General features: G+C 44.8%; 1 protein-coding gene across 2 annotated transcripts in view; it reads right to left on the bottom strand.

Annotated features, from left to right (window-relative positions):
* The window catches only part of SDSL (serine dehydratase like), a 55,938-nt gene that overhangs the window by 24,561 nt on the left and 11,029 nt on the right, over positions 1 to 20,348 (bottom strand). The window contains exons 1-4 of one of the 2 annotated variants that reach the window (XM_040351904.1): positions 16,573 to 16,680; positions 12,388 to 12,564; positions 3,734 to 3,773; positions 3,393 to 3,532 (exon numbers count right to left, since the gene is read on the bottom strand). In XM_040351904.1, coding sequence (XP_040207838.1) covers positions 3,393 to 3,532; positions 3,734 to 3,773; positions 12,388 to 12,546 — 339 coding nt within the window. In that variant the 5' untranslated portion in view covers positions 12,547 to 12,564; positions 16,573 to 16,680. Of the gene's footprint in view, positions 1 to 3,392; positions 3,533 to 3,733; positions 3,774 to 12,387; positions 12,565 to 16,572; positions 16,681 to 20,348 lie in introns of those variants that run through there. The other variant, XM_040351905.1, reaches the window with a different exon arrangement.

Genomic DNA, 20,348 nt, shown 5'->3' with positions numbered 1-20,348 from the left:
GTGCGCATCCATGGACCCCGCCGGCGTGGCCCACCTGGCCGAATTTATAGGCTACACAGAACCTCATCCGGAGGTAAAAGGGGACTCCAGTGACTTGCTGGGTCCCCAGTTCTATTGAGAGGATCCCGGGCTGAGTGCCGTTCAATTGGGGGGTCGGCTTGAGGAGAACCCGGAGGCAGGTTGTCCAACAGGGCTTGAACGAACCAATCGGGGATCTGGTGACTGGAATGCTGACAGGTATGCTTTGCTGTCATCTGGTGACCTATGCTAAAACTTACTGGGAGGATTTGCTCAAATCATCCATCTAGTTCACTTAAAGTAATAGGCCTGTGGCAGAGGCCCTAGAGCCAGGTCTGTGAGAGAGACCTGTTCCTCCCAGCAAATCTAAAGTGACACCTCGGCTGCCAGGCTTACAATAGGGGCCTGTCTGGGGGCACTTCACCCACTCTGGCTAGAGTGGCGACGAATCACAATCTGATACTACTGAGAGCAGGACTGCTCGGTTCATATCCAGGCCTGATACTGCAAGGTTCTCTTTTTTCCTTCATCAACCTTTTCTTCCTATTTGATGTTGATGTTGGCCGTGTTGGCCTGGAAATAAAGCATTGGAAAACCCTTTATTCATTGTCTGGACCTTCGCTCACTACCCTGTTTCTCCAACTGCACTCCTAGACCACATTAAGGTAACTCAATATGCCGATCCTAACAACAAATCAGTGGCTCCTGCGGGGGTAGCGCTACATATGGTTATCAATTCATTTACTTAATTTCCATTTTTAGTGAAATTTTTTGAACAAATTTTAGCCCCTTAATAAGAGGTAACTCTATAACAGGTGTCTCCAAACTAAAGAGCAAAGGCCACATCTGGCCCGCTACAAGATTTTATCCAGCCTGCAGCTAGGGTCAGTGGGGTATCCTTAATTTGCATTAAAGGATTAAAGTAACCAGAGACTGGAGGACTGGCCCTTCCCAATTGCCATAAGTGCTTTATTGCCTTCCAGTTGGTGATGCTCGTGGTGGTTGTGCTGCTGATTTGACAAACTCCTCTACCATACTGGAGGTGGCGGTGGTGGGCTCTTTGGATGCCCTCCAGAACCTTCTTCGCCATGGCCCTGTGACCCCTCACCCATCGACTTCCATTATAACTACCCTCAAGATGTTAAAAGTGGGTCTAGCCCATGAAGGTTTTCCGTGAGATGCTGTTTCCCCAATGCCCAATGTGGCTAAACCCAATTTAACCCCATCTTTTGACTGACTGATGCACAGGCTTGGACCAAATAAAAGATAAAAGTGCTCTCCCAAATTGATGATAATTGCTCCATAAAACCATTAGCTGCTCTTACCTTGGAATATAATATCCCTGCTTCCTTCTTCTTTAAACATTTACCATTGTCAGATGCTTTCAACAGTCAGTTCCCTAGAAGATCACTAATGATAATGCAACCTGATTTGGAGCACCCCCTTTGGGTAGATTATTCAGAAAAGCCCACCTCTGTGCTATATAGTCACCTCCTTTTGACTTCCCTTCCTGACCTTTCTACCCTAAGACGGTGATGATTGCGGGACATCCCTGATTTAGATAACGAAGACTGGGGAGACATTTGGGATCACACCTTTCATCATCTGGTCTCCATATGAATTCAAAATTCTTCATAGAGCCTATTTTACCCCTTATAGACTACATAAAATGCATTCCACTGTTTCCCAGGAGTGTTAGCAGTTTAATCATTCTTCCAGGGATTTCTCCCGAATATTCTGGGAGTGTCCTGTAATTGTCCATTACTGGCGGGAGGTGGTCTCCATTATTAACAAAGTAGCACATACCTCCTGGTCTCAGATGAGCAGAGCATAACAAGCTGTGTTGATCATCTTAGCAGGAAGCGTCTACAGATTTGCACTGATTGCTTCCAGGAAGTGTGATCTTGAGAGGGCACCTTCAGATGCGAGTCGGTCACCTGAGAAGGGAGTCTCCACTATTCTGACGGCGTTCCTGTCATTCTACTAAGCCTGTTTTGACTCCCCTGAATAAGGGCGGTCGCAGGCTTTCTGGTAAGCCTCCATTATTATTACAAGGTGATGGGCAGCACTTGCGGTGAAAGCTATTCCCATGGTTCTATATTGGAAAATATTCATTGGATACCTACACTTGAATATTTGTGTTGACACTTTTTGAATTTATTTGCATGTTCACTGCATTTGCAGTGACTTTTTGTGGACAATATTAGCACGTTTTGTATATTGTGTGTTTTTGATTATTTGTTGTGCACTTATCACTTCATTTATATTATTTATATTCATAATAATTTTTCAATTGATCTCATTATCGCATAGTTTATTATCCAGCCCTGCACTCCTATCTAGATCTATACCTCCTTCATGCCATTTATGAAATTTTGTTTTCTGGGCCTGGTGGAGGACCTGTTCCCACCATATCTGAAAGGATTATGATTAGCCTTCTACTATTCTATGCTAGTAAGGCTATTGCTATGTCCTATAAGAAGATGACCCCTTCTTCCCTGTCCTGGAAACAGTTGGTTAATGTTAATTTACCTTACATAAACATAGGATATCCAGAAAAATATAATAGGGTTTATTCAAAATAGTTGGAAGACCCCTCTACAGCCTTTGTTTCTGATGGTGTATAATGTCTACTGCTAGCTCCTTCTCCTTTGCTCTCCCGTCTCCTTTGATTTTGCAGTAGTGTCCTTTCCTATTAGGGTTGGGGCATCTGATTGAGCAGTGTTACTTTATCCAGTTATTATCCTTGCATGAGCCACACCAAACATGTTTGATGCACCTTTTTATTTCCAAATGAGTGGTGATCTTTTATGTTGGCCCTTGCATGGGCTGGTATGCTAGTTGTTTGTGTTCAATATGTCTTTTGTGTTTTTTGTACTTTTGTACCTTGTAAAAGATTAATAATAAAAAAAAAGTAAGCAGAGACTGCCTATGGTCTGATGTAAGGGAGGGCTCTGATGGGGACCCTATTGTAAGTGTGAACTCTGATGGAGACCTTGATGCAAGGTGGGACTTTGATGGGAAGTCAGATGTAAAGGGAGACTCTGATGTGGACCCTTATGTAAGTGAGGACTCACATGAGGACCCTGATATAAGGGTGGACTCTGATGGGTTCCCCATATGTAAAGGGGGATTTTGATGGGAACCGTGATGTGATATAAGGAAGAATTCTGATGGTGTCTTTGTAAGGGGAACTCCGGTAGGGACCCAGATGTTAGAGGTCTCTGATGGGGATTTCTTCGGCCAATGAATATTTATAAATATACCAATGTGGCCCTCATACTGAAATGTTTGGAGACCCCTGCATTAGAACATACATTACATAAACCCGATTTGTAGACTACACATTCTAATACTGTCACCCAGTTTATTACCTTGCCTGTTACTACCACTTCAGCTCCCAGATCCTGAAGTCTTTGGATGACGACCTTCAGAGTCTGTTCAGGCACAACAATTGTGGCAGGCAGCCCCAGTTTATTACAGGCATATGCAGCTGCCAGTCCAGCATTCCCTCCTGTTAGATGAAGATGGTAGCATTTAGGCAGAAACTATTGAGGGAAATTGGAGTTCTGAAGACAGGCCAGATAAGAGAAATGAAAGGCTCATACTAAAAGACAGAAGTTGGGAATGAGCAATGTGACCTTGAAAATCTAGAAAATGTTGCAGAGAAGATATAGCGGATTAAATATTTGCAGTAAAGACAGGATTTAGGTACCTGAGGAGCAGACAAATTTCTTACATCCCTCCTTGGCTAGCTGCGGAAAAGAAAAAGCAAGATTTTTAAATGACACAATATAATCTTATGCCCAGTATAGTGAGTAAACATGTTCTGTTTGTGCCCGACTTAGTAAAATACTACAAAGCATAAACAAAGAAAAAAGGGTAGGGGAAGGAAAGCAAGCTGTCCACTAATAAATGGTCAAATACATCAAGTGACCAATTTTAGATCATTCACCTGTTGGGGTGTTGTTGCTGTAACCATACAGATCAAACCGGAATTTATTTAAAAAAGTGTTAAATTTATTCCATTAACAAAATATAAATTTATTGTATTCCATTAACAAAATATAAATTTATTGTATTCCATTAACAAAATATAAATTTATTGTATCAAAAAGGTTCCAACTGGAAATAGGGCAGTATTCTTAAAAACTGATTAAATGCAATCAGGCATTGAATTAATTACCATAAGCATTTCAACAAACAAGACAAACATCTAACAATACAAAACGACACTGAACAGTCCGGATGCATTGGATTAGCCCACGGTCAGTCAGGATCACGTCATTAAGATATAATTGGATGAATTGGGGTCTAAAGTGGACCCCTATAATCACTAATTATTAATACCTGGCGGCGGGCTTGTCAAAGTGTGGCAAGATGTTGAATGGTAAGGCCACTTTCATACTGAGGCGTATTTTAGGCGTTTTAGTGCTAAAAATAACGCATAAATAACGCCTGAAATAGTCCTGCCCCAGCATTCTCAATGTGAAAGCCAGAGGGCTTTCACACTGAGGCGATGCGCTGGCGGGAGAAAAAAAATCTCCTGCAAGCAGCATCTTTGGAGCGGTGAGAGGAGCGGTGTGTATACCGTTCCTTCACCGCTCCTTCCCATTGAAAACAATGGGACACTGCAGTAATACTGCCGGCAATGAGCCTCTGCAGAGGCGCATTGTGGGCGGTATTAACCCTTTTTCGGGCGCTAGCAGGGGTTAATTTTGCACCACTAGCGGCAGAATACCGCCGCAATTCCCACAGTATAGCACCGCTAAAAATAGCGACGCTTTACCGCCACCACACACCCCAGTGTGAAAGGGGCCTTAGGATAAGGAGCTAACCTATGAGGGATATTGGCAGGTAAAATAATATAAATCAACAAGGTAGAGGCAGCAATGCTGAAGTACTGTACATGGCCTGATATTGAGAACACAGGTGTACTCTTATCGTATGATCAATTGAATTCGAATACTGACAGTCCTTAATGTGCGCACTGATGGTACTGAAAGGATCCAATAATTTAAAATAATTATAGTGGTACTGTAGTTTTAGAGTTCAAGTTTTTTCCATCAGGAGGGCATTTTGCATACCTTAATGTTCTTATCTTTTTGAGCACAATTCCAAGACATTTTAGATATTGGAACGCCACTGGCAATGTATGTATGAAGTATACTGCCAGTGCAAGACGAATAATTAATGGAGCCAGAGACAAATAGATTATAGATGTAAGCTTCAGAGGGTGTGACATCACTCACAGCGCTGCCTCGTCCCATGACGCCGTTTGTGTTAGATGCATTAAGAGCTGAGGGATACCAGTCCTAGCGAGCCACGGCTACAGCTACGGTAGCGGGACTCGAATACGAGAAGCAGCATAGCCACGAGCTAGAGGAACTAGCTAGGTATTCACCAATAGATGAACACCCTCTCCTTCCCTACACCTCGTGATAAGGAGTGAATTTGTGATCTAAACCAGCCGCCATTTGAACCGACGGAGACAACTGATCAAAGCTTTCCTTCTGCAGGGTGGTAATGTATGGATAACATCCACATGAAATGTACAAATAACACCCTCTGAAGCTTATATCTATAATCTAATTGTCTCCGGCTCCATTAAGTATTTGTCTTGCACCGGCAGTATACTTCATACATACATTGCCGGTGGCATTCCAATATCTAAAAAGTCTTGGAATTGTGCTCAAAAAGATAAGAACATTAAGGTATGCTAAATGCCCTCCTTTTAAAACATGATGGAAAAAACTTGAACTCTAAAACGACAGTACCACTATAATTATTTTCAATTAGTGGATCCTTTCGGTACAATCATTGCGCACATTAAGGACTGTCAGTATTCTAAATTAATTGATCATACGATAAGAGTACATTTGTGTTCTCAATATCAGGCCATGTACAGTACTTCAGCATTGCTGCCTCTACCTTGTTGATTTATATTATTTTACTTGATAGGTCCTGCCAATCTCCCTCATAGGTTAGCTCGTTATCCTTCCCATCCCACATCTTGCCACACTTGGACTAGCCCACCGCCAGCCATTAATAATTAGTGATTATAGGGGTCCACTTTAGACCTCAATTCATCCAATAATATCTTAATGACGTGACCCTGACCGACCGTGGGCTAATCCAATGCGTCCAGACTTTGTTCAGTGTTGTTTTGTATTGTTATATGTTTGTCTTGTTTGTTGAAATGTTTATGGTAATTAATTCAATGCCTGATTGCATTTAATCAGTTTTTAAGAATACTGCCCTATTTCCAGTTGGAACCTTTTTGATACAATAAATTTATATTTTGTTAATGGAATAAATTTAACACTTTTTTGATAAATTCCAGTGTGATCTAATCTTTGTTGCTAATAGTAACCCTTTACTCGGCACTCCTTGTGACCGGGTACCGCTTCTTTTCTTATACAAAGCATAAACAACTGGTAAAGTATTATAATTTCCTGCAAACTGGCGCACAATGGGTTCTTCCAATATTAGCCAAATAAACACACTCACCTTATTGTGACTAAAAAAAACAAATTGCTGACAGTCATCTGATATATTAAAGAAACCTGTGTTTAAAGTGGAAATTGAGGCTTCATTCGCACTTGTAGGACTCCAAAGTCGTGCGACTTTGGAGTGCAACTTTGCTGCAACTTTGGATGGGTGCAACTTGGATGCGACTTTGGTGATACTGGACAACTGTTGCACAACTATCGCATGTATAACATCTAGGTGCGATTTTTAATGTGACTTTTGAGGCTTTACATTGCATTCTATGGCACTCAAGTCGCATGAAAGTCAGACCAAAGAAGTGCAGGAACCTTTTTAAATATAAGTTGCAAATATTTGAATGGTTTTCATTAAAAAGCATGGGGTGCGACTTGTCATGGAACTTTAGTGTCCAAAGTCACGTGACAAGTCGCATAAGTGTGAATGAATCCTTACCCATAGCTACTCGATAAAAAAAAATGTTTTTTTAGCAAGGATCATAAATTTCACGGTAACCCCTTTAGGAGCTCCTAATGCCGGGAGGCCGAGATGGCATTTGGGTCATGTGCCCGCTGTGATTGGCTGTCACATCGGTCACATGATCAGAAAGTGCCTGATCACAAGTATGCAGCCATACAGATACGTGGAGAGATTTGGCTAGTTCCTGATGGACTGTGTAAAATTTGGTACCCTCCTGCCCAACATCTTTTGAAAAAAATCGAAGGAGCTGGGTTGAAAATGTCAGAACAGCACCTGTATCCGATCAGATGCAGGCATTGTTCAGGTATTTTGACAGTCGGCGACACCTGCTATTAGAATTCAATAGTCGCAGCAGGAGATTCATCTATCTGGACTATTTAGTAATCTATTGGATTTTTATTTTTTTTCAGACAACATGTACGGCCAGCATAAGTCAGCAATAGAGTTCTTGTCAAAGCTTAATTAAACAAGCTAAAGTTAGAAGCTGATTAGTTACCATGCACAGTTGCACCAGCTTCTGTGTGTTCCAGTTTTTATAAATCAACAATTAGTGTCTAAAATAGACCTCATCTATGCATCCAAACAAATACTTGCATGGGGTATCTCGGATCATGCCCCCTTGAAACTCCAACTAATCACTACCTCCAGACCACCTGAAACACCATGGACACTATTCAGATATTGGATATCAGACCTCAAGGTAGAGCCCCCAGATCCTTGCTGCACTCTTTGGAGTATTGGGCCACCAATGATAACACTACTTCCTACTTTGCTTATCCAATCACATAATGTCCAAGTACATAGGGCCAGATCCTCAAAAGAGATACTCCGACTTAAGTGCTGTTCAGTCTGTGTGTAACTTTGGAAACGATCCTCAAAAGGCTTTTTCCAAAGTTACACAGAAGATCCGGCATGTGTAATTGATTTACACTGCCTAATTTTAGGATGCAGTACCGCATCCGCCGCTGGGGGCATTTCGAGTCGAAATGCCGTTGCTAGTATGCAAATTAGCACTTAAGGCGATCCACAAAGCTTTCTAGCTTCTTTTTTGCGCCTTAAGTGTTATTTTGCAAGTGTAAAATTAGGGCTCGTTTTACAAAGTGTAAAGTTAGTCACACCTTGTAAAGGCCCATTGCAGCGACGGCATTTGGTATGCTTTCCCGAGGGAGAACTCCACGTCAATTTGTAAAAAACAAAACCGGCATGGGTTCCCCCCCAGGAGCATACCAGGCCCTTAGGTCTGGTATGGGTTGTAAGGGGACCCCCCCTACGCCGAAAAATTGACGTAGGGGGTCCCCCTACAATCCATACCAGACCCGTATCCAAAGCACGGTACCCGGCCGGCCAGGAAGGGAGTGGGGACGAGCGAGCGTCCCCCCCCCTCCTGAGCCGTGCCAGGCCGCGTGCCCTCAACATGGGGGGGTTGGGTGCTCTGGGGCAGGGGGGCGCACTGCGGGCCCCCCCACCCCAGAGCACCCTGTCCCCATGTTGATGAGGACAGGACCTCTTCCCGACAACCCTTGCCATTGGTTGTCGGGGTCTGCGGGCGGGAGGCTTATCGGAATCTGGGAGTCCCCTTTAATAAGGGGGCCCCCAGATACCGGCCCCCCACCCTAAGTGAATGGATATGGGGTACATCGTACCCCTATCCATTCACCTGGAGGCAAAAAGTAAAAGTTAATAAACACACAACACAAGGCTTTTTAAAATAGTTTATTATTCTGCTCCGGACGCCCCCCCTGTCTTCGTTATTAGCTCAATTACCAGGGGGGGCTTCTTCTTCCGCTCTCCGGGGGTCTTCTTCCACTCTCCGGGGGTCTTCCGCTCTCCGGGGGGGCTTCTCCGGACTCCGGGGGGGCTTCTCCGGACTCCGGGGGGGCTTCTCCGGACTCCGGGGGGCTTCTTCCATCTTCTCCCCTCTTCCGCTCTTGACTCGGCGAACCCCGGTTCTTCTTCAGCTCTCCGGTGCCTTCTTCTTCAGCGCTGGCTGCCTGCTATGTTTGTGTGTTAGCTCGATTTCAAACAGGCAGCCGGCGCGGTCTTCTGTGGCGTCATCTTCTCTTCTGGTCTTCTGTTCTTCCGATGTTGCCTCGTCGCCTGTTGTCGCTGTAATGATGGAAGCGCGCCTTGCATCACATTTATATAGGCATCACCGTCCCATCATGCTCCGGTAGGTACCCACGTGGTGGGTGCACGTGGGTAGGCACCCACCACGTGGGTACCTACCGGAGCATGATGGGACGGCGATGCCTATATAAATGGGATGCAAGGCGCGCTTCCATCATTACAGCGACAACAGGCGACGAGGCAACATCGGAAGAACAGAAGACCAGAAGACCCTGACGCCACAGAAGACCGCGCCGGCTGCCTGTTTGAAATCGAGCTAACACACAAACATAGCAGGCAGCCAGCGCTGAAGAAGAAGGCACCGGAGAGCTGAAGAAGAACCGGGGTTCGCCGAGTCAAGAGCGGAAGAGGGGAGAAGATGGAAGAAGCCCCCCGGAGTCCGGAGAAGCCCCCCCGGAGTCCGGAGAAGCCCCCCCGGAGAGCGGAAGACCCCCGGAGAGTGGAAGAAGACCCCCGGAGAGCGGAAGAAGAAGCCCCCCCTGGTAATTGAGCTAATAACGAAGACAGGGGGGGCGTCCGGAGCAGAATAATAAACTATTTTAAAAAGCCTTGTGTTGTGTGTTTATTAACTTTTACTTTTTGCCTCCAGGTGAATGGATAGGGGTACGATGTACCCCATATCCATTCACTTAGGGTGGGGGGCCGGTATCTGGGGGCCCCCTTATTAAAGGGGACTCCCAGATTCCGATAAGCCTCCGCCCGCAGACCCCGACAACCAATGGCAAGGGTTGTCGGGAAGAGGTCCTGTCCTCATCAACATGGGGACAGGGTGCTCTGGGGTGGGGGGGCCCGCAGTGCGCCCCCCTGCCCCAGAGCACCCAACCCCCCCATGTTGAGGGCACGCGGCCTGGCATGGCTCAGGAGGGGGGGGGACGCTCGCTCGTCCCCACTCCCTTCCTGGCCGGCCGGGTACCGTGCTTTGGATACGGGTCTGGTATGGATTGTAGGGGGACCCCCTACGTCAATTTTTCGGCGTGGGGGGGTCTCCTTACAACCCATACCAGACCTAAGGACCTGGTATGCTCCTGGGGGGGGAACCCATGCCGATTTTTTCTTTGAAAATTGGCATGGAGTTCTCCCTCAGGAATGCATGCCGCTGTCATTTTTTTTTTCCCCGACGCAACTTTAAGCCGTCGCGATCCTCAAAACTCGGCGTAACGTAACTTCGCGCATGCGCAGTACGGCCGACGCGCATGCGCAGTACGGCCGGCGCGGGAGCGCGCCTCATTTAAATGGGACTCGCCCCATTTGAATAGGAACACCTTGCGCCGGCGGAATTTTAGTTACACAGCCTGAATTTTCTAGATAAGTGCTTTGTGGATCAGGCACTTAGGTAGAAACTTTAAGCCAGTGTAACTTAAATTGGATTTTTTAAGTTACGTCAGGTTTTTGTGGATCTGGCCCATAGAGATATGCAGTCCACCACCAAAAAACGACATTAGTCCCAGCATATTTTCAAGCAAGGGGAAATGTTTGGCTTCTCCCTTGCATGACTTGCAAGAGACCAAAGCCCCTGCATTAATAACCCAGAATATGGAAGGCACACTGCTCACTTACCCAAAAACTTTTGGTTCGCTGAGTACTATCAAACCCTTTACATGTACCGGGTCATAATCTCTACTGTAGAATTAGAAGATTACCTTAACTGTATACATTTTTCTCTCCTTCCACCTCACAACATAATACTAGCTGCTATCACTACCCTCCAACCTGGAAAAACCCTAGAAGCAAGCAGTTTTACCAATGAAATATTACAAAATGCATGCAAGACATACTAGTCCCACAACTTCAAAAAACAGGTTCATGTTATTAGGGCAGAGAACTCTACCACAGGTCATGCTAAAGGCAATTATTGTTGTAGTCCCCAAGCATGGCAGGAAGTTAGATGATTGTCCCACTGGGGGAGCTTTTCTTCACTTCTTGTCCCATAACCAGGGCTTTTTTTTCAGCAGGAACGCAGTTCCGGCACCTCCAGCAATTAATGTTTGCAATGGCAAGGAGTGCTGGAGGGTCTATCGATGCTTTGTCACTGGTGAGGATCTATTTTTGTGTGGGGGTCTCTTGTTGCTGGGTAGATCTATTGTTGCTAGTGGGGGGTCTTGTGTTTCTAGGGGGGAGCAGTTGCTGCTGGGAGGGATCTACTGTTGAGGGAGAGGTCTATTGTTGCTGCCTCCTGGAGGGTCTATTGATGCAGTGTGCTGGGACATGGGGGTCTATTGTTGCTGGGAGTAAGCACTGATTGTAGTGCGAAACGTCAGCTGTATGCCCCTGTCTTTGCTGTGATGTGTAGTGTTTGAAAACTTTTATCAATAAAAGGCAACCGAGAAGGTTTTTCCAGAGTGCAGCTGTCCAAACATTTCTTTCTTCTATTGTTGCTGGGGTGGTATTTTGTTGCGGGGGGGGCGGTCTTCTATTGTTGTGTGGGGGCTCCATTTTTGCTGGGGTGAGGTGTATTTTTGCTGGGGGGGGGTCTATTGTTGCTCAATGCAGGGGGGTCTATTTTACTGTCTTTTTGTTATCATTAACAAATGCCGTGCAAATCACTTGGTAGCAAAAATGATACTTGGTTCTGTATTCTCTAAAATGGTTGGAGGTCGGTAGGAGGTAGAGCCAAGGAACAGTGCTCAGAGGTGGGTAGGGGCAGAAACGAAGGGTGAAGGTTGGAGTTCCTACACCTATTCTCTGAGAAAAAAAAGCCCTGCCCATAACCACAACAGGAAATGAGAGGAAATCGCTCCAATGTGAGGAAATCCCTGGTTGTCCCCAGGATCATCAGAACTGGTGTCCCCATTGCAAGATTTGCCTTTTATTCCTGTTCTGAATATAACCACCCACCCACAACTAGAGGGGGCTGTTTGGAGACAGGAGACCTGCTCTGCATTAGGCGGAATGAGAAACCAATCTCCCAGAGGATGTTTCAGAACAAAGTGAGATGTAGTTAGAGCCAAGAGGCTGCGGACAATATTACTGGACACCAAACTTTTCTCCAAAATAGGTAATACAACTGTATATCATATTCACATTTTTTCAGAGGCTGATAGACCAAGTTACATTTTTACAGAACATGCAGTAATATTTTAAGGCCCCATTCACGCCTTTACTTTTCGGGAAAGCATGCGTTTCTGTATGCGTTCCCGGAAGCACACAAACAATGTGCCAAAACGGCCATTGCGCTTGTGATGCCATTAATTCCTAACATCTTTTAAGAAGGAACTCTCCTAAAAGACAGAAAACTATAATAAATGATCATGATAAACATCAGATGGGTTACTTTACCTTTTGGCAAAAGTGTCCTATACCTCGTATCTTGAAGGAGCCCACTGGCTGTATGTTCTCCAGTTTTATGAGAACCCGGGTTCCAGCCCTCCTAGACAATGCAGAGCTTTCTTTCAGTGGGCTGACAATGTGAAATGGAACTTCATCCTGGGAATCCATGATTGGTGGTCCTATTTACTGTTATAGGAAGAGGAGCAATTAGTCTACATTCATACTACAGATAAAGCATGTTATTTTATGGATGGGGCATTGCTGTGTGTTTATGCACGCATGGTAATATACCGTAAATGATAAGGCTGCCCTTTCATCTGATTGAACTACTGACATGCCAAAGGGGGCAGTACAAGATATTAACTCTGCAGGGTGCCCAAACTTTTGCAGACGCCATTTTTTTGTTTTCTGTAATTTTGAAAGTGTAAATGATGGAAATAAAATCTAACTTTTTTGGACATATTATAAGAATGTCTAATCTGTAATTTGATGCCTTTTGGAGATTTTTCCATCTTTCCTTGGCTTCGTTATGCACATTATTCCAAATTTTTACCTGGGGTGCCAAAACTTTCGATCCCCACTGTACCATACTTGCGGGATCTCTCGAAAGGCTGGATATCACTGCTACTCCAGTGATCTACGCTTGCTTCCTGGTCCTGTGCCAGGTGGATGCCCTGTTGCATTGTGAACATACAAGGTCTGCTGTTCGAGGCGCGCGCCATTCAAAGAATGCATTGCATTTTCTCAATAAATGCAGTGTTCTCTGATTGGATGAGGATGAGATAGTGACATCACTGCCCTGCCTCTCCACCTCATCCAATCAGAGAATGCTTTGCATTCATTGAGTAAATGCAAAGAGATCTCTGAGTGGCGCCCATGGCCTTCCTGTAATAACAATGCAGTAGGGCAGCCACTTGTCATGGAACCCGGAAGCTAGTGGGGATCACTGTAGTAGCAGTTTCTACCACAGTGATTTTGAGATTCTAGAGGAATACCACAGGTATGTTATATGCATTATTACATTGGTCTAAGCTGGACCAATGTAATTATGAAAAAAAAATGCTATACCTAGAGGTCAGCTTTTGGCTTGCTTTAAATTTTCTGTATGATCAATTTAACGTTTAATTTGAGGTTTGAAAATAGTTCCCCCAAAAATTACAAGAATTTAAAATCTGTTATAAATCCTTCATATCTCAGTGCAAGTTTACCAAATACAATCCGTCTAGATAAAAAGAATAAACTCTCTATAGTCTCTAATGACATGAAACACCCACAAGGCACCTGCCTGGCAAAGACCATATTAGGCTTTAAATGAGGACTATTGGGGGGTTTAATTTTTTATAGAAGGAGATAGATATATTTCACTCAAAATAATGACGTGGTTTGGTCATACTGTCATATGCTCTATTGATTCATGAAAAGTGTTGAAAGACTGGTACACTTTAAATCATCTGTAAGCATTTTAAATAAGTTGAAGACTTGGAATTACAAGAGAAACCAAAAGATAGATTAATCCTGCATGGGAATGTTCTAGCAATAAGCCATCCTTTAAATGGGAAACTAGGAGCTTGGCACACTTTAGAAATGGAGACTGTAGATGATAAATAAGTAATAAAATCAAAGACCGGGTTGATTAATGTGTATTACATATTAGGTGAAACACATCCTTCCATATTTAACTCAGGCGTAATGACACCGAATAGCTTAACGTGCCACACTCATAAATTCTTTTCTGTACACTGAAACGGAATGGCACCATGGCTTGGCTTCACTGGACATTTTTTCAAGGTTATCTAAATGCTTTATATATTATTTAGGCTTTGCTCTATTATGGAAGTATAATGAAAAGAATTTAGTAGATAGAAATATATGTGTATATCTGTTAATTACAGCAACAATTTACCACTTTGCGACACTGCCGTCTTAATAGCATCATGGGCCCCTGGGCAAAGTAATGATCTGGGGCCCCTACCAGCTTGCCCCAATTTACACACCTACTTTCAAGAAATAAAGTATAAATAGTTGATAGAATTAAACGTATATTCATTAGTACTTTCAATAAAACCGATTTTACAAAAGGAAAACATTCCATAAATCAAAGACTAGTCAACACAAAGGGCACAGCACAGGGGGGAGAATGCAGAAGGGCACAGTACAGGGGGGTAAGGATGGCACAACACTGGGATCAGGAGGGCACAGTTGAGGTTCTGGGACACTTCCCGATACACAATCATTTTGGGACAGTTTAGTAAAAAGCATGTCTGTCCCAGCAAATCCGGGACAGTTGGCAAGTATGATGTAATGCAAGATTATTGTGGGGCCCTCCATGTACCTGGGGTCCCTGGGCAGCGCCCATGAGTGCCCTTGCATTAAAGCGGAGCTCCGCTGAAAAAAAATATTAAAAGCCAGCAGCTACAAATACTGCAGCTGATGACTTTTAATATTAGAACACTTACCTGTCCTGGAGTCCACTCTGCTGCCCCCCCCCCCCACCATCCTCGGTGAGGGAAGCAGGAAGTGAAGCGCTCCGGCTTCACTGCCCGGTTCCCTACGGCGAATGCGCAAGTCGCACTGCGCCTGCTGACTGGCTCCCGCTGTGCTCTGGGAGCCGAGTGTTCCCAGAACACAACGGGGGGACGGGGATGGGAGGTGACATCCTGCCCGCAGTCTGCCCGCAGACTGTGGCCGGATGCACCCCCCTCCCCCCTGAAAGGTGTCAAATGTGACACCAGAGGGGGGGAGGGTTCCGATCAGCGGGAGTTCCACTTTAGGGTGGAGCTCCGCTTTAAGATGGCCCTGCTTTGCGATAGTGCATACATCTTTTGCCACTAAAATATCATTTAACTTCAGATTAAAAATACACATCTATGCATTTTAGTACGAACACGCATCTGTTGCTTCCTATTTAACCCTATTGGTAACCCTAAAGGCAAATAGGCTATTCAGAGTTTAGTGAATGTGGTGACATTTCATTTTGCAACGAATACTGCCTGGAAAAATATCGCATTTTTGCTTGCACATGATTGGACAATGGAAGTCAGCAAAGCTCCACTGCATTCACTAAGCTTTGGGGGAAAATTTCCTGGCAAAGTGCAACTCCCCTTAGTAAATGAGCCCCTGTTTCTGTAACATGAATAGGCTTTAGAACGCTGTCCACCAGGGGCGGACTGACCATTGGGACTCTCGGGCGCTTCCCGAGGGCCCCATGCCACTAGGGGGCCCCATCAGGGTTGCCAGGCTCAATAAAACCAGGGACAGTATGTAAAAATCTATGGGCCAGATTCACAGAAGAAGTACGCCGGCGTATCTACTGATACACCGGCGTACTTTCAAATTTGCCGCGTCGTATCTTTAGTTTGAATCCTCAAACCAAGATACGACGGCTTTTGGCTTCGATCCAAAAAGGCGTACGGCTTTGTACGCCTTCAGATCGTAGGTGTAATACTTCGGCGCCCGCTGGGTGGAGTTCGCGTCGTTTTCCGCGTCGGGTATGCTAATTAGCTTTTTACGGCGATTCACGAAGGTACGCGCGGCCGTCGCATTCTCTTACGTCGTCGCTAGTTGGCTTTTCCCGGCGTATAGTTAAAGCTGCTATTTCTTAGCCTATCTTTAGACTTGCCATGTTAAAGTATGGTTGTCGTTCCCGCGTCGAATTTAAAAAAAATTTTTTTGCGTAAGTCGTCCGTGAATAGGAAAAACCGTAACTCACGTCGACGTTCAAAAGATCACGTCGGTGCGACGTCATTTCGCACAAAGCACGGCGGGAAATTTCAAAACAGAGCATGCGCAGTTCAATCGGCGCGGGGACGAGCTTCATTTAAATGAATCACGCCCCCTACCCGCCCAATTTCAAATACGCCGCCAGAAAAACACTACGCCGCCGTATCTTACGGCCCGAAATCACTGTGGATTCAAAATTCCGCCAGGTAAGATACGGCGGCGTAGCGTATCACTGATACGCTGCGCCAGGGCAAATGTATCTGAATCTGGTCCTATGTTTTTTTTACATATGTCGCTGATATGTCCGAAACCGACATGCTTTTGATGTGAAATGCCTAAGATTTTAGCTGCCCCGCCTCTGCACTGCCTCCTGGGGTGGTGGCCATCTATAAGCCCTGGGGCCCCATAATCTTCTATTGCCCGGGGGTCCCATGAGTTGTCAGTCCACCCCTGCTGTCCACCAAACATCCTTACCTTTTACGAGTGTTGTGTCCTATAGATCCACGCTCTGAATGTGTTAGACTGTGTGATAAAAAAAAGAACATTGCTTTCTTGCTGAGATCAAGGTCCTACAGGGAGTGCCTGATTAAAGGAGGAGGTTCAAGGCTTGGAGATTAGTGTAACTCTATCTTCCCAGGAAATCACATAGGGAATAGAATCCTAGGGATTTTCAGCAAGATCGTGATTACATATTCCCTTTACTACAGAAAAGATTTCCATAACATAAAAAAGATGCATGCAACCAATCATATTTATTTTATATAAGCCAAATACATGTGCTTTAGGTAATTATACAGTTTACTGAACACCATTGAAGGAGGACTTCAATCAGAATACAAATCACCAGTAATAATAATATTAGTCTGCATGCACTTGGCCTGTCTACAGGAATACATGCAGAAAAAGTCCATTAACATCAGCTAAGAGCTAATTCCTCTAATGATAGGAAATGGGTAAAGGGTGGGCTCATTCATGGATGGGTGGGCACTGTGTTCTCCAGGACTAGAGATACCAGCATTCCTTCCTTCAAGTAAGGAATGGGTTTGGTTGTAAAGAGACATTAGGGGGCAACATAATAAATGAATGGGATATTAAAGCGTTAATAAACCTAAAAACAAAGGGCCAGATTCATAAAAGAGATACGACGGCGTATCTCCTGATACGCCGTCGTATCTCTGAGATACGATTGCCGTATTTATGCGCCTGATTCATAGAATCAGTTACGCATAGATATCCCTAAGATCCGACAGGTGTGAGTGACTTACACTGTCGGATCTTAGGCTGCAATTCTAGGCCGGCCGCTAGGTGGCGATTCCATTGCGGTCGGCGTAGAATATGCAAATGACTAGTTACGCCGATTCACGAACGTACGCTTTGCCCATCGCTGTAAATTTACGTTGTTTCCGTAGAGATACGCGGCGTAAAACTAAACCTGCCCTCTAGGTGGTCTAGCCAATGTTAAGTATGGCCGTCGTTTACATCCGTTTACATCCGCTTTAAAGCGGAGCTCCACCCTAAAGTGGAACTCGCGCTGATTGGAACCCTCCCCCCCCTCCGGTGTCACATTTGACACCTTTCAGGGGGGAGGGGGTGCAGATACCTGTCTAAAGACAGGTATTTGCACCCACTTCCGGCCCAGCATTCACGGGCAAAAGACGGGCATTGCATCACATCCCGTCACCCCCCGTTGTGTGCTGGGAACACTCGGCTCCCAGCACACAGCGGGAGCCAATAGGGAAACGGGAAGTGAAGCCGGAGCGCTTCACTTCCTGGTTCCCTCACAGTGGATGGCGGGGGGGCAGCAGAGTGACGAGCGATCGCTCATCCTCTGCTGCGGGTGGCGCTGGACTCCAGGACAGGTAAGTATCCTAATATTAAAAGTCAGCAGCTGCAGTATTTGTAGCTGCTGGCTTTTAATAATTTTTTTTGGCCGCACATCCGCTTTAACTCATAAAGGTACCTTTTATTGCTCTCAACCTCTTCCTTTTTTTCTCCATTTTTGTTTAAATTATTATAATTAATACCTTTTATTGCTCTCAACCTCTTCCTTTTTTTCTCCATTTTTGTTTAAATTATTATAATTAATACCTTTTATTGCTCTCAACCTCTTCCTTTTTTTTTCTCTCAATTTTTTTTTTTAATTACTATTATTATTGTTATTTTGCTGCTGTGAGCAAACTTCCAGTTAGAGGGTGGCTATGCTTGTTCTCCATGGTCCCTCTGTATGTAGAAATGTAGCCAGCCTCTCTTGCTTGTGTAGTGATGTAGTTGTGAGATGAGGATTAATTCATTAATTTTTACATGCATTCCTCATCACGATGAAAGCACAGATCTAGATTCTATTACACATTATTGCATTCATGGATGCTATATACTGTAGGTGCATATTATGGATTGGAAATATGCTGGATTGTAGTGTCTCTTGCTAGGATTTAAGGGCCAGATTCACAGAAGAGATACGACGGCGTATCTCCTGATACACCGTCGTATCTCTTGTCGTATCTATGCGGCTGATTCATAGAATCAGTTCCGCATAGATAGCCCTAAGATCCGACAGGTGTAATTGACTTACACCGTCGGATCTTAGGATGCAATACTTCGGCCGCCGCTGGGTGGAGTTCGCGTCGTTTTCCTGCGTCGGGTATGCTAATGAGCATTTACGGCGATCCACGACGGTTTTCGCGTTCGTTACGTCGTCGGTAGTAATTTTTTCCCGTCGCAAAGTTAGTCATGATTTTACATGCCTTAACTTTACACGAGCCATGTTAAAGTATGGCCGTCGTTCCCGCTTTGAATTTCAATTTTTTTATTTTTTTTTGCGTAAGACGTCCGGGAATACGAAACGCCGTAACTCACGTCGCCGTTCAAAAAAATTACGTCACATCGCGCAAAGCACGGCGGGAATTTCAAAACTGAGCATGCACAGTATGTCCGGCGCGGGAGCACGCCTAATTTAAATGGTACACACCCCATTTGAATTGGGCGGGCTTGCGCCAGACGTGTTTACGATACACCGCCGCAAGTTTACAGGTAAGTGCTTTGTGGATCAGGCACTTACACTGAAAACTTGCGGCGGTGTAACGTAACCGGGTTACGTTGCGCCGCCGCAATTGTACCTGAATCTGGCCCTAAATGACCAATGGGACTCTGAAGGCTGATGTTCATTGTATTATTTACTCTTTGGAATTTTACTATCTGTTGCAAGTATTTTGTGGACTTTATTCTGTGCTTGGACTCAATAAACGCATTTCTCTGAATGAACTTAATTGCTGCAAGAATAACTAGAATTATAATATTAATTATTAATCGTCATCCCACTACAACAACACTACAGTCTACATTGCTCAGCTTGCTCCTGAGATGGGCTATGGGATCTGTAGTATGTATAGAGCAATGCACATGAACACATTGGGGGTTATTTACTAAAGGCAAATCCACTTTGCACTACAAGTGCAAACTACAAGAGCAAAGTGCACTTGAAATTGCACTTGGAAGTGCAGTCGCTGTAGATCTGAGGGGGACATGCAAGGAAAATAAAAAACAGCATTTTAGCTTACACATGATTGGATGATAAAATCATCAGAGCTTCCAAGTGCACTTTGCACTTGTAGTGCAAAGTGGATTAGCCTTTCGTAAATAACCCCCACTGTGCTTTGCTCATTCCAAGCAAACAAAGGTAAGGGGGGAAATAGATATTCGGGAGCTCAAATAAGATGTACAAGGAGGCAGAAAACATAGCAAGAAACATTTTCCTGAAAAAAAAAAAAGATTACTGGGCCATTAAAGGTGTTGCAAAGGTTGTAAAGGTAAAAGTTTTGCATTAAGGTGAAAAAACTTCAGGCAATACCGCCCCCGGCCCCCCGTTATACTTACCTGACCCCTCGAAAGTCCCGTGCTCGGCCCCGACATCCGCTTTGCCGCTCAGCCTGGTCGTTGATTGGCTAGAGCGGATGGATTGAAAGCAGCGCAGCCATTGGCCAGCACTGCTGTCAATTACATCCAATGACACTCGCTGTATCACGGGAGCGCACCCGCAAGGACTCCACACCATGTGAGCTCGCTTGCGTGAATGTGTGGGGTGCTTGTGGGGAGGACCAGAGACAGCCGCCGAGGGACCCCAGAAGAAGTGGTTCGGGGGCCACTCTGTGCAAAACGAGCTGCACAGTGGAGGTAAGTATAACATGTTTGTTGTTTTTATTTACAACCGCTTTATGTAGTGGATGTGTATTATTTTTGGAGAATAAGAATAT

The sequence above is a fragment of the Rana temporaria genome, chromosome 1 (genome assembly GCF_905171775.1).
Source record: "Rana temporaria chromosome 1, aRanTem1.1, whole genome shotgun sequence".
NCBI classification, from domain to species: domain Eukaryota; kingdom Metazoa; phylum Chordata; class Amphibia; order Anura; family Ranidae; genus Rana; species Rana temporaria.
Note: the sequence above shows the minus strand (reverse complement) of the source record. Positions and strands in the feature narration are given on the sequence as shown.